The sequence below is a fragment of the Cupressus sempervirens genome, chromosome 2 (genome assembly GCF_028749045.1).
Source record: "Cupressus sempervirens isolate cs-2001-9-10 chromosome 2, ASM2874904v1, whole genome shotgun sequence".
In the NCBI taxonomy this organism is placed as follows: domain Eukaryota; kingdom Viridiplantae; phylum Streptophyta; class Pinopsida; order Cupressales; family Cupressaceae; genus Cupressus; species Cupressus sempervirens.
This window is the reverse complement of record NC_143119.1, coordinates 376184953-376199277: the sequence shown is the minus strand read 5'-3', so window position 1 is coordinate 376199277 and position 14325 is coordinate 376184953. Positions and strand designations below refer to the sequence as shown.

Below are 14325 nucleotides of genomic sequence, written 5' to 3'. Positions count from 1 at the left end.
CAATACTGCAACCAAAATGTTAATGATAAAATCTCAACTCATATATTTATGAAAACATGAAACAATCAATCATATTCATGGAATCACTCAACATAAAAACCTATAACAATCAATCATATTCATGGAATCACTCAACATGAAAACCTATAACAATCGATCACATTCATGGAATCACTCAACATGAAAAGATTTGTAAGACTCACAGCTAAGCCTTTGTTCACGGACTCTCTCAGCGTGAACTGTCATGGAATCTCTCAACATGACATCCAACTCCGATCACGGAATCTCTCAACGTGATGACATCATGGACTCTCTCAACATGATGTTCACTATCGCATAGTGAAAGAGTTATCATAGCTGATCTTACAATTTCATTTATTCACACAAGAATAGAAATAGGCATAACAAGACTTAGTTCCATTTAAGTCTCAAATTTTACAAATACCACAATAAGCATATATGATAATGAAGAAGATTCTATAAACATTCCCTCTTAATTATTAAGCCTCCCTCTGAAGCTAAGATCTTCCTCTTAGTTAAGCAAGGTTTATAGCCTTTGTTGTTACATCCTGCAACAATGAGAGATAAAATATTAATTTATTGATAATGAAATTCATATCTAAACACAAATATGTATTATTTACTAAACAACATCCTCCTGCAATCTGCATCTTCTCAATGCATCCTGCAATTAAATAACTCTAACAAATAGAGATCAATGCTCTATACTATTTCCAATAATGAAATAAGATTCAATAAAACAAAAGACTTATCTCTGGTTGTCTGAATATTATGAGCACCACATGCAATAATCAAGAACACCTGAGAAGAACCGGCCACCAATAGTTGCATCTTGGTCCAACTCCAGCTGCATACATAATTTCCAAGAATTTTCCTTAACAGTTCAAGCAAACTTTCCTTCTTTCCCTTTGTCTTGCACCTATTTAAAAATTCATATTATTTCCCCCATCAACTCTTCTAAAATTGTAGCTGATCTGCCATCTAACTATGGATTGACTGAGAAGATCTATATGCCTGAGATTCCTGTACAGAACCACACATGGCATTGCAACTATCTCCAGGCACAATAAAACCACCAAGGAGTCCCTCACTCTCAGATAAGCACTCATTGTATTGCCTTCCTCTCCCTTAGACATATGGTCACTTCCTCTTCTCAACATTCTCCCTGATTTCTTCATCGAACTAACATCATGTTGCATTAATAACCCACGCCACTTCACAACCTAGTTTTTTTTCTTTCTTTTCTTTCTCGTATGATTCTTCTCGGATGTCACTATCATCGCATTCAAGAACTCAGCTGCTCAAAATTGAAACCGCGGCAAGATTTCCGTATTTTCCTGAACCAGCTGGACAAAATCGAAACTGAAGATGAGCTGGCAATATGCATAACTAACGAAGAAAAACCTGACAGCACGTGCACGTCAGACGTAATTATCTTGAACATTAATGCAAAGGCACTTGACAGAAATAAAAGTTGGTCAAAAATAGAGAGACTTGAACCCAATACGAGAGCATAACAGTATGCTCTAGCAAGTCAATTGAAACTTTAACCCATAAATTTCATTTTGATATTACCACATCTTTTTCCAAAATTGCGACTCTCCTTGATCCATTGATCATCCAGTGCTTCATCTTTGCCATGCCACAGCTCTGGAGGATAGGCTTTCTCATCAGTTATGCTCTAGGGATCCTAACTACGAGGAGAATCACCGTCAATTCTTGTATTGTTGTATTGTACATCACTCCAGCTTTGCTCATGTCCTATTCCCCTTTGCAATGCTTGTATTATATCCTTGGCGATTAATCTTACTCTCACAAATGGCAGGAAGAATCTTTGGCTTCATCGACTTTTTGAGCTCTTGAATCTGGCTTTCGCCAAGCTGTTTTTCTTTCTCATTTAAATTTCTAACAGTCCAAAATTGACGATTAACTGCAAAAACACCCTTGTACATCACATCAAAGGCCTGTTTCAACTCCTTCCCAAACTGAGGCACAGCCATGGCTGCCAAACGCACATATAGAAAAGCCTGCCCAAAACCTTATCAAATTCTTCGTCTCTCCATATCTTTAGGATTGATGTTCACGTACAGCAACATTACACAACAGTTGTCTCCTAAGCTTCTCTTGATTTATTCAAACTTTTTGAAATCCTTTCAATCCAAAAAATTGCTTCAAACGACTTGAACGGTTCTCTTCATTCAAAAGTGTGCGATGCGAATCACACCATTATCGTAACAAAGACTCATTGTTTCAATCAAAAAATCGTATTAGTTCTACCACACAAACCCTAAATAAAAATTTCCCACTTCCTATTACAGGTGCAATAATCAGGTCTGTGCAAGTTTGGGATACGCAGAGTCTCCATATTCACATGCAAGGAGGAAAAACGGATATCACAAGCTCAGTAATAAAACATGGCAAACGAAATCACGACATATTACATATTATACACGACAAAATCTCTTGCTATGCCGAGACAGGCAACTTGGCAAAGATGAGAACGCCCATTATATATAATAAAGAAATCTTCTTAGCCCATTATATATATAATAAAGAAATCTTCTACAACCAAGAAAGATAAATATCTATAAATATTAATGCTAGTACTAGAAACAGATCAGTATTTAATGGTATAGAGAAAACTTATCTCAATGATAAAATAAATCTCTGTAAAGTTCTGACGTTTGGAGATTTGACCACCCTCTAAACATGTGATTAAAAACTATCCCGGGCATGGTCTTCTAAGATTGAAGATACACATTCTTCCATGTTGCCAAAAAAATTTGGATACAAACAAATACAGCATGCATTGACAATCATGAAGCCCAGAAAATAGAGCATGGATCACACACAGAAAAGTAAAATAGATCATGACCATGATTCCTTGATGCTGATTATCAAAATAACTAGGCTCTGATACCATGTTGAAACTAGAGCCCAAAAATCCATGAAAATAACCAGACATAAGAAAGAGACAAAAATTGAAATAGAGAACACCAGAAATATCCTGGGAAAACCCTTCGAAAGTGAAGGGAAAAACCCAGCCACACAACACAAAAATATCTTTATTGATAATGAAATGTTCAAGTGTACAATGCTTATCGCATGATGCAAATATATAACAATAGAAGAGACTCTTCATATTCTAACCGAAGATCTCTTGAGTTTCTCATAACTCCTATAATTAAATATGACTCTTTGAATATTCATGCCTCAATGCATGAGAATGACACGTCATTTACATTTATAATATTACAAATTAAATTTTAAGTGTCCTTTTCAGCTAAAGATGACAATAACGGTAATAACATTCATATTTCTAGAGATAGAGATCTCTATTGCAGCTACCATCTTCAACATCCTAAACCTTGTTGATTAAGCATTCGTCACATTTTCATGAGATACACTTTAAAACAAAGACTGTGTATAACCACTTCCATTACCTGTGTAAGTTGGAAGGCATTTTTTCTCCAAACCAAAAGTTTTCTGTATGTGTGAGTAAACAAGATTCAACATTTTATGTGTCATTTTCAACTTTTCCTTTTCTTTTGACATGTTGAGCTAAACTCGAATATTAATTAGAAGATCAATGATTAAATTAAAATTGTGAACATTTCAATTTGCTAGATGTCTCATGATCCATGATACAAGTTGAAATTTATGTATATCTATATGAGACTCTCAATGCTTCATTTATGCAACTATGTTTATGCCCTCCCCTTGCCAAGATCTACCGATTTTAGCCGCTAACGACTGTGTTTCTCTGATAGGGTGGCAGGTAAGGTTAAAGACCCTCAGTTCCTCCTCCTTAACCACCTAGAGAAGACTATGACAACCTCTCTAAGCAGCCCAGCCCAAAATCCAATACAAGGTTTCAGAGCTTCTGTTGACAGGAATCACCACGGATTGGCAAGAAAAAACTGCAAGGTTTTTTCAGCATCATACAAGATAAACAAACACTCTGCGTCAATTTCCTCCCAAGAAAGAAAAAGAAAATCAGTGCTATATAAAGATGCACATGCCACCAAATGTTCCTTTCTCCACAGACAAGATGGAAGAAAAGATGTAGTGTCTGAAAGAAAGGGATCTCTGATCTTTAGGTTCATAAGTGCCTTCCCTAGAACAAAAACTTGGAGGCTATGAGTAAAAGAAAATTGGAAGCCCTTGAGATACATGCAAATACTAATAATATCAGACTATCATAAGGATATTTCATGGCAATCCTTTCACCCAAGAGAGAAATAGATAAACTGCTACAGTGTGAAAAATCAGGTCTCTTTACAAAGCACTGCTCCCCAACTTCGAAGCTGGCAGAGGATTTCCCATACCATCCGATCTAGGTAAAGCTCTATCTTCTTCCAAGTGAATATTGGTGGGAAACCTTGTTATGGAAAAGTGAAAATATAATTAAAGAAACATAGCATCCTCCAAATTCATCAGGAACCCAGTAGTACTTAACTATGCTAGAACATGTGTGGATTTGCATCTGGACAACCATTCACCAAATGGACCAACACAGAAATATTGGTGTTGGAGGAATAGAATGGAAGCAGTACGTGGACAATAAAAACATCCCTTTCTGTTTTCAAATCTGTTGTGAAGATGGTCATTGTGCAAAGGTCTTTATTAGGAAATATCAGACCAACAAGTCTACTGTGAAACTAAGAAATCCCATGAAGAAGTACCTAATATCAAGAAAATAAGTGAATTTAATCAACAAAATAAATAAAAAACAGCAACAAGCTCAAGTGGACAAAAATCAAAGGGCATATCAAAGGAAAGTGAAAGATTGGAGAAGGATCCTCAATACTGCACTCAAATCTATTTGCGGCACTTGCAGGACAGAAAAAAATTAGATGGAGAATCTCCATAATCCCCACAAATCTTCAAGAAATCCACTGAACTTGCAGTGCCTGAAAAACAAAGAGAGCACACATAAAATTAAGAAAAGGTCTACTCCAGTTAGACTCTTATTCTCACCCAACCAGGCCAAACATACTAAGTTAGGAGCCCCATAATATTATTTAGTACATCAATAAAAGTTCTTAGAATCAAATAGACTGGAGTTAGTTTAGCTAACATAATCATCTCTGCTCTAACAAATAAGAGGATAACTGATAGATTACTGCCAAGTATGTTCCTACCTCCCATATCTTGTATCCAAGGAGATGCTTTTCACTTAGGGCCCGTTTGGTTGCTGGAATATAATGCGAATAGGAATAGAAAATTAGAATACATTTTGTAATCTCCATTTGGTACGCCAAACTGGAATTGAGAATAGGCATACATATTCCCATTTTGCCTCCAAAATGAGCATATGTCCATGCCAAAAAAAACCTGTTATTAGAATAGGCTATTCCTATTCCCAACTTGATTTTTTCAAATTATATAATTTTTTCAAGTCCGCTGTTACGTGCGTATCGGCTAAAGCATTTTACGTCTCCACTGATGTTGCTTGCTGTTGCGATTCAATTGTTTTCCCTTATATTTGTATGAACAGTGTATACAGGCGGAGGCCAAAGCTGCTCTTCCACTCAAAATGTTGCCACGAAAACACCTATTGCCATGACAATGCGCAGTGCCAGATGTGCTTCTTAGTCCTGGCAGATTCACGCTTACACACGCTGTACCAAGAGGAACTTCTGTCGCCATTAAATGGAACTTTTAAAAATTTAAAACGGTTCCTCTTTCATTCTTTTGCAAAGAAGATTAAGCCAAAGTTCACCCCAAATACACCATCTTATAAGATGTGGTTCTTGCAGAACGCAAGCTCTTCCTTCCCTCCACTATCAACTGGAGATAGTTCAATGTTTTGGCAATGTAAGGACAACAGGTTAGATTGTTTCGAATTCCTTTTATACCTTGGATTCCAAAGCAGTCAAGATACAGTGGCAAAAAATACTCCTACATTGTGTCAGTCCCTTCATCATGAGCTTCTCTTCCCAGCTCAACAAGCAATGTAGTGAGTGGTTTTTCAGCCACTGCAGCTGGAACTTCTATTAGAAGTTATTTGCAGAAGCTCCACATCGTCATACAACACGCCGACTTCTCTTCCACCCCTTCTTGAAGAAATTTGAAGATACTGGGTTTCCTCTTTTTAATTGCAAGCTAATGGACGACGAACTGAAGTTTGGATTCCAATTCCAGTTTTGTAAAACCAAACAAGGGATTAGCATCTCCCAATCAAACTCCAGGGGAACCAAACATGACTGGAATTGCCATCTCCCATTCTCATTCCCCATTCCCATTCCCATTCCAATTTTCCATTCTATTTTTTAATTCCTATGCCTGCAACCAAACGGGCCCTTACTTTTTCTTGCAAACTGTGAAAATGATAATCATTGCAAATATTTATGTTTAAAAGAGAAAGGGCCCCAAATTAAAATTATCCTCCCTATTGAGAAGGATTGCATTATGGTCCAACCCATTTCTTGGGAAGGCACTCAAGGTAAGACTTAAAAGGATGCTCCAATTATTTGAAATTAGGAACCTCTCAAGCTTGACTTGAATAAGATGGTCCCCTTGCCTTCTATTGCTCCAAATAAACATTGGGTCTCTAGGATCAATATCCATCAAGTCAGCTGAAGCAATGAAATAAGACAAGTCCACCATGCTCTTAGAAAAATCTTCTACACCACCAAGTTTCTCTGAAGGATAAAGCGGAGAATTGAAATTTCCTCCTAACATCCAATTTTCCCCACTACACCGAGAATTTGAATTGGCAAGGGGATTCTACAGTTCAACTCTACAAATTTTAGAATAAGGCACATAAACATTTATTAAGTTCCATTTATCAGCTAAGAATAGATCTTCCATAAAGACAACTAAACTGTTTTTTATCTCTAGCTTCTAAACACCTTTTAGCCAAGAAGAATTCCACAAATTAGCTAATCCTCATGATACTCCTGCATCACTGACTACATAGCTCGTATTCGGCCATATATTCTTAACAATCTTGTCAAAAATCATCTATTTCGTAATAGTTTCACGAATCATCAAGATATCCACTCTATTTTCTAAAAGAAAGCACTTTATAAATGCTGCTTAAGAGGGCTATTCAGGCCCCTTATATTCCAAGGCAAAATCTTCATCAAAATTGGGATCACCCAATATCATCCTAATACTAAATAGGATAGGCCAAAGTTTGTCACTTCTTTGTTATAACCCATGATAAATAATCAAGGGTTCTTTGCTTTCCAATTGCCACATCACTTGTGCCCTTTGCTCTTGGATTCTTTTGAGAGGGTTTTCCCTATTTATTTTTTCTCCAACATCAGCCTTTTTCTTACATTCTTTGCTTTCCAATTGCCACATCACTTGTGCCCTTTGCTCTTGGATTTTTTTGAGAGGGTCTTCTCTATTTATTTTTTCTCTAACATCAATGTCAAGGTCAAACCTCTGATCATCTCATCACTGCCTTTTTCTCCCCCCTTTCTCTACCATGGGGTGTGAAAAGGCCGTCCAAAATCACTCACTCCAGATCTGTGAGACATTGCACTAGTCTTTCCAGGCAACAACACTCCTCCAGTGGTTCTCAAAGACAATCCAAAGCTCTTGATCGCCTGCAATTATACCCTTCTATGATCAATTTCTTTTTGCCAAGAAAGGACCCCTAGTTCTTGCCTTGGCTTTTCTGCTCTTGCTTCTTGCTTTTTCTCGGACACCGTTTGGTGCTCCTGCTTTTGTCAGCTCTCTTGTTTGTATGTTCTCAGTCCCATTGACCCTTTGTGGTCTTTCATTGGACATTAATAATATTATCTTATCTTATTATCTTATATTATCTTCTTTTTTTGTTTGCTTCTTATTTGAGTCAATTCCCCCTCTAGCTCATCTTCTTTAGGTTTTGTATTTGGGGATCCATAACCTAAAAGTGCTAGGGAGTCCTTCATTTCTTTGTTTACATTAAATCCTTTTTTCCTGTGGGTCTTCTTCTTTAGTTTTATCCACATTTTTTATTATCTAGTTTCCTACCTCATGGGAGAGTAACATTTATCCTCCCATATCCTCCAATGAGCAAATCTTCACTTGTTGATTCCAAGGATGTGAGGGGGTGCTTACCTTTTTCAATTGGTCTCATTTCCCTTCTTTTTGCGTTTCCTTCTCTTTTTGTATTGAGCTACCTATTTCCTGCACATTACAACCTTTTTAAGAGGAGTATGACCAATACACTTGCCATTATCCCTCATCCAGTTAGGATATTCAATTTCTTTTCCATTCTCCAAAGGGAGGAATTTCTTTTGTTTCCCCAACACAACTGAGTTAATCTCATTATTTTTCTTCTCATACAAATCACTCAAATGCCCAACTTTATTACGATTTTGGCAATAAGCACTAGCATTCTCATATTCTAAAGGTTGAATCCATCTTCCGAAAATTGATTTAAAAGATATAGATGTTGGGAGAACAAAGTTGATTGCTACATTGACACAAATTCTTGCAAAAATCGATCTCATTTTTTGTTGGGTCACCTTATTAATTGCAAAGAGGGTTCCTAAGGAACTAACAATACTCCTAATAGTATTATAATAGCATGCCAAAGGAAGGCCAAGAAGCCGACCCAAGTAGGAGCTAAAGAACCTAGGTCAATCGTCATGTCAAACCTTGATTTTCATTTGCAAAGAGACAAAAAAGAATTAAACCATTGCCAAGAGCCCACGGACCCCGCTAAGAACCTTAATAAGATCCTCATGAGCCACAAATCTAAACAAAATCAAATTATTTGTCATTATTGTTAAAATAGCGTTGCCTTTTAATTTCTAAACCACATCAGCCCACTTCTAGCCCAATCTAAATTAGCCAGAAACCAACTTATTAAGGAGAGTTTGTGTTCCATTTCATTTTATCAATCAGTTCATCCATACTAGTCACCTCTAAAGCGATGGTCCCTTTTTTGGGACATTAGAGAGTTTAAGCTAAATGCGTAAGTTAATTTTGAAGTGACTTAAGTGGAGCTTAAGGCAGAATATTTTAAGACATCGAAAGGTGACAAAAGGGGAAGAAGACGAAAGATAGAAGAGGAAACTGAAGAGTCACTAGGTCGAGCTTGAAGAAGGGAGAGGAGCTCATTTGCAGCTATGCTTGGATTGAAATTGATTTCAGATTTCTTTTGAGAAAACATGGAAGCTTGCAGCTTTTATTTTTAGAACCTGAGGACGGAATCCTTCAAGCTTCTCAGTGGATTGGACGCAGGCTCAATTCATCTATGTGGTGGATTCACATCAGAGTTCATACTTGGAGTTACAGGTTCAATTCTCTGTGTTTTCAAATTTAACTGCCGTTGTTGTTTATAAGATTGGATTTCTATGTTATGTTATTATACTGCTGGTTTATATTGCAATAACAAATTCTGAAGTAATTTCTTATGAGTACTTTGTTGATTATTGCTTGTCTTAATTGCATAAGATTATCTGTTGTATTTTGAGAATTTGTCAGGGAGAAATTGGGGAAAATATCCAGTGAGATATTAAGGTGGTTTTCCTACCAGCTGATGAAGTCCAAAGGGACAAGCGGAGGAATATCTATTAGATTTTAATTTATAAGGGTTTAATGTTTTAGAAATTAAGTTATTGCAGATATGGTGGTGATGAAATTCTTCATGCTAAAATAAAAAGTATTTTTAAATGAGTAAGAGTTGGTTATCTCTATGCTCGACTGAATTGCAATTCAGAGAATTAGTCCGTGGGCAGCTTTGAGAGTATTTAACATCAATGACACTCTTGGGCGGAAGTAATAATATTTGTAAAGGAGGAACTAGGGGTCCCAGCAAATTAGGGAGCAGGAGTTCACAGATTATGAGCAAGTCAAGGCTAATACTGAAATTCAGGTAGTGGTAGGCCAAAAAATTTGGGAGTGATATACGTGCCAAACAAGGCTGCCCTCTATCCCAAATTTTATTTGGCCCATACATTGACAAGCTAGAAGATTATAACAAATTTGGAAGGGGTCCACTTGGCCAAGTTTGTGGTAAATTTGTCCTTTAAGCCAATAGCCTAATTCTTATAACTGAGAAAACCTAAGATCGGAGAGATGATCTACAGGCTTGACAGCTCTTCTGTAAAGAAGATGGGACACGGGTGAAAACAGCCAAACCAAAATTCAGATTTTTTTGTTGAAGAGGAAGAAGAAGCATTTCATTTTTTGTCGAAGGAGAGTCTTCTTAAGTGATGTCAAAATCTAAATATGTTGACCTAAATTTTCACAACAAACCCAACTAGGACACATGTAGGATAAAAAGAATACAAGTAGGTTGGAGAGCTCTTTATTTACTGCATAACCAATGCAAAAGAGTGGAATTACAGGATTGGGGGATGACCAAGGTCCTATTTGGGTCACTTGCCACACTGATTGTATTGTATGGGTGCAAAGTTTGGGCTAGTGGAATGTCAATTTTAAAATGGAGGCAAATAGAAAGGTCCAAAAGCAACTAAACAGAAGCAATTTCAGAATTAAGGCTTCAGCTTCCTATGAAATTATCCTCGTAGAGACAAGTGCTTTCCCATTAGAGGCAACCACTGTGACCACGTTATTGCATTGTTTAAAAACTGTAAACATAAAGATCACCAAGAGGCTTAGGGATGCAAGAGATGAAGAGTTGCATAGAAAGAAAAGCATGTGGATGATCCAAAATTACAAACTATTAATTGTTTGGAAACATTAACCTAAACAAATGCCTAACCTCAACGGAGACATAAAAAGCTATATGAATGAAAATTCTAGTCCAAAACAACTTACAAGCATTGTGAAAATGCATATATAAGAGCTGAAATTAATGGATGGAAAATATTCTCATTGTTGAGCTCAAAACTAGCTCCATAGACTCAAATGGGATGTAGGCAAATAGACAAAACCTAGAACAGGTGGAAGAGAAGGATTTGTAATTTTTAACTCCATAAGGGTAAGGGAAGAGCATTTCATCCTTGAATGTCCAAAGTGCACAGGCATTCAAGCTATATATTAATAAGACACTGAAGCAATTCCATAGTAGAGTTATTTGTGGAAAACAAATTAAAAGGTTGGAAGAAACAACCTTTAACTGGTGGCATGCGTCCTAGTGACCAATTAAGACTAAGACTGGTGATATAATATGTGATCTCATAGACCGCTTCATCTCATGGTATGTAATTATGATATTTTCTAACTTGTTGTTTTATATAGTACACTACAATACATATATTCCAGATTCACCAGACCTTTTCCAGAAGCATTTCTCTATTATGTGTTCTCTCTTGGAATACTAGGCTGCGCTACATATTCTCTATCCTAGGCTTTTTTTGATCCCCCGTCTAATTGTCAGTCAATATATAAGGAGTCAAAACGCATGAGTTAACAGTGCGAATGAAACACAAAACACATAATTGATGATGCTTGAAAAAGGAGAGGATAAGAACCTGAAAGATTTTCGTGATGATTCAAGATCGTGTGTTTTAGAGACGAATTTGGGCGGCTCACCTACATTTTACACCAGTAACATGTTTAAATTTATCACACTTGCTGGTAAACATAACTACATAAATCAGAGGTGGAGAAGAAGAATGTAGAAATTAGGGTTTAAGTTTACCCCGAAGGGATTCTGCCATGAATTCATGTCCAGTGAAAGGTGATCCCACCGGGGAGAATATGCATTCAGGCGCCGATAGGAAAATCACCCGCCAAAAGCTTTCTAGTTGCTCTCGAAGCTGGACTATAATATTTAAATTCGGATTTTTACCAAACCAAAAAAAAATATTTAAATTTGGATTTCGATTTATTCTTAGTCTCGAGAGAGGGCTAATTACGAGCGAGAGCTCGTACAACTTAAATTTGATGGTCGTGTTCAGGTGTTTTTTTTCGTTGTATATTGTTGGTTAAGAAGTAGTTTTGCCTTGTTCGTTAATATGTTGGGCTTTTTTCTCCTCTTCTTTATATTATTTTTTTAAATTATACTATTAGTTAATAGATTGGACTTTTCTTTTTATAGTATTTTAGTGTGATTCTATTGTTCTTTAGAGTCAAGTGTAAATTATCAAATGAGGGAATTATTAATAATTTTTTTTAAATTTTATAAAAGTATATGTCTTTATATATAAAAAAATAGTTTTTAAATAAGTGTGAGATGTAGTATATTTATTTGTAATTTCAGGGATTTATAAGTTATTCATCATCATCAAGTAATTGTGAAAAGATGACATGAATACTGATTTTTAACCAAATATTATCCATTCAAGGAGAAAATCTTCATTTAAGGATTAAAAAAAATTACTCCAAATTTCAAATGCATGTTCAAACTTTTCACCACAATATATAATCTAAATTTGAGCAAATCAACAATGCCACAGAGAACAAACAAATTATTGTTTTCTATTAAATTTTTATAACCACAAACAACTGTGAAATAACAAAGATGCAAAATAATTTATAGTGTAAACTTTTTTTCTAAAATTTAAATAAATAGCAATACTTCTCAAAAATTGAGTGTCACTCAATTATCAAAGCAAAAGGGGAATTTTTCAAGAAAAAATGATTATTTTTCTATTTTCTATTTAAAGTCTTTCTGGCAACTCATAAAAAAAATGCTTCACTTACTCATAACTAAGTCTTTTAAAGAAACTTTCACAAAAAAGATTAATCATAACAACACATTTAATATTTTTTAGCATCTAAAAAAAAACCAATGATTAACTAAACATCCCCTTGAGGGTAGCTATAGGCCCTTTTCAACTTCTTTGGTCATAGACTATTGATCAGCTATCAATCATTTTGTACACTTGTACAACATTAGTAGCAGTTATGATCTTGTCATGATCCAAAATAGTGACGGTTGAGTTATGAATTTCCTAAAATATCATTTTTCATTTGATCTTCTTTACCTTGTCAATGAAGTTTATATAGTGATTAGTACACCACATAAGAATGGCATTGACCCTAGAAATCTCTTTATATTTGTCCTTGCATAATACGTAGGGGTGAGCCATTGTATCAATGCTTTGTTGATACTCTACTTTTAGATCAACAATAGAGACAAGGCCGAAATTATCCTTCCTTTGTAGCTCACAACCAATGTTATCAAAATCCTATATTAATTGACCAATCATCTTCTTGACCTCCTCCAACAATTTTTTTCAAATTTACCACACTTTTCTATGTGCATTTGTATTTTTAACCCATACTAAACATCCAGTTATGATAAGGCTCTACATGTGACAATGGGATATTATATTTCACGGTTGTGTTTATCCTCATGCCTATTGCTTCTTACAACTAGTTCATAGGAGTCTTATGGGTAATCCCCTTCATCTTTTCCACTTTGATTTAAGATACCATTAAATTTATTATCACTGCCAAAGCATCATACAATTTATTTAAATTATTAAATCTTTGATCCACTACCTTGTGATTTTCCCGAAATAGCTGTCAATATGTAGCTGGAAGATTAATTATTTGTTCTTACCATATCTAAGATCAAAAACACTAACAACATAACCAAAAAGTTGTGCTAACAAGGGACCCAACATTGACCTTAGGGTATCAGAGAGAATCTCCATAGCGACTTTTATATTGTCCTAATCTAGTTTGGTATTCTCTATTTTGTCATTGACCTCACTAGAGGAGACCTATCAATTATGTATATGTACTTTGAAGCTAGGACTCACGTGTCGATCCAAGTTGTTGAGAAAATATGTCTTCTACACATACATAATAATATTCATATTGTATTCTTTTATTTTATTATGTAAATGTTGCACTTAGAAGTATCTGCAACATTTAGAGATCCCCATAGAATATCCTTGATGATTTCTATAGATGCATTGTGATGTCATTGGATACTATTATTTTATATTGGGGATAAATAAAAAGTACCCAATATTGGATGTGGGGGTTAAGGAGTTAAGTAGCACGTAGTCTTATGTAAACCACTTGGTGATTTTGTGGGAGCTTATTTTTGTAGAAGTAACCATAAGGGTAGTGATAAATCTCATAGACAGAGGAAAGAAAAGAAAGGAAGTTGCAATTTAATACGTAAATATAAGGTATCACAATGAATACAAGGATAAGCTATATCTAAATCCAAACAATATAACCAAAATAGATTGGATATGAAGTATATATAAATATAAACTTGTAAAGACCAATGCATAAAGCAGAGAAAACTACCAAATCAAGAAGCATGCAAATGAAATCTAACTCCAAGATCAATAGAAGATCATGTAAAGAAGATTTAACTTCTCAATCAAAAAGTATAAAGCATAAAATTATTAGGGTCAGATACATAACAATGTAAAGATAATGTGAAGGAGAATCTAACACTATAAAAAAGAAGAAATGTAA

At 35.4% G+C, this 14325-nt stretch overlaps 1 protein-coding gene across 9 annotated transcripts in view; it reads right to left on the bottom strand.

Moving 5' to 3' along the window:
- LOC149572710 (kinetochore protein) overlaps nt 1-11787 on the bottom strand; it is a 220877-nt gene extending 209090 nt beyond the window's left edge. For 7 of the 9 annotated variants that reach the window (XM_089813789.1, XM_089813793.1, XM_089813790.1 and 4 more), the window contains exons 1-2: nt 11579-11750; nt 11409-11469 (exon numbers count right to left, since the gene is read on the bottom strand). In XM_089813789.1, the coding sequence (XP_089669915.1) occupies nt 11409-11469; nt 11579-11605 (88 nt within the window). In that variant the 5' untranslated portion in view covers nt 11606-11750. Of the gene's footprint in view, nt 1-11408; nt 11470-11578 lie in introns of all 9 variants that reach the window. The other 2 variants (XM_089813792.1, XM_089813791.1) reach the window with 2 other exon arrangements.
- Between the last annotated feature and the right edge of the window lie 2538 nt (nt 11788-14325).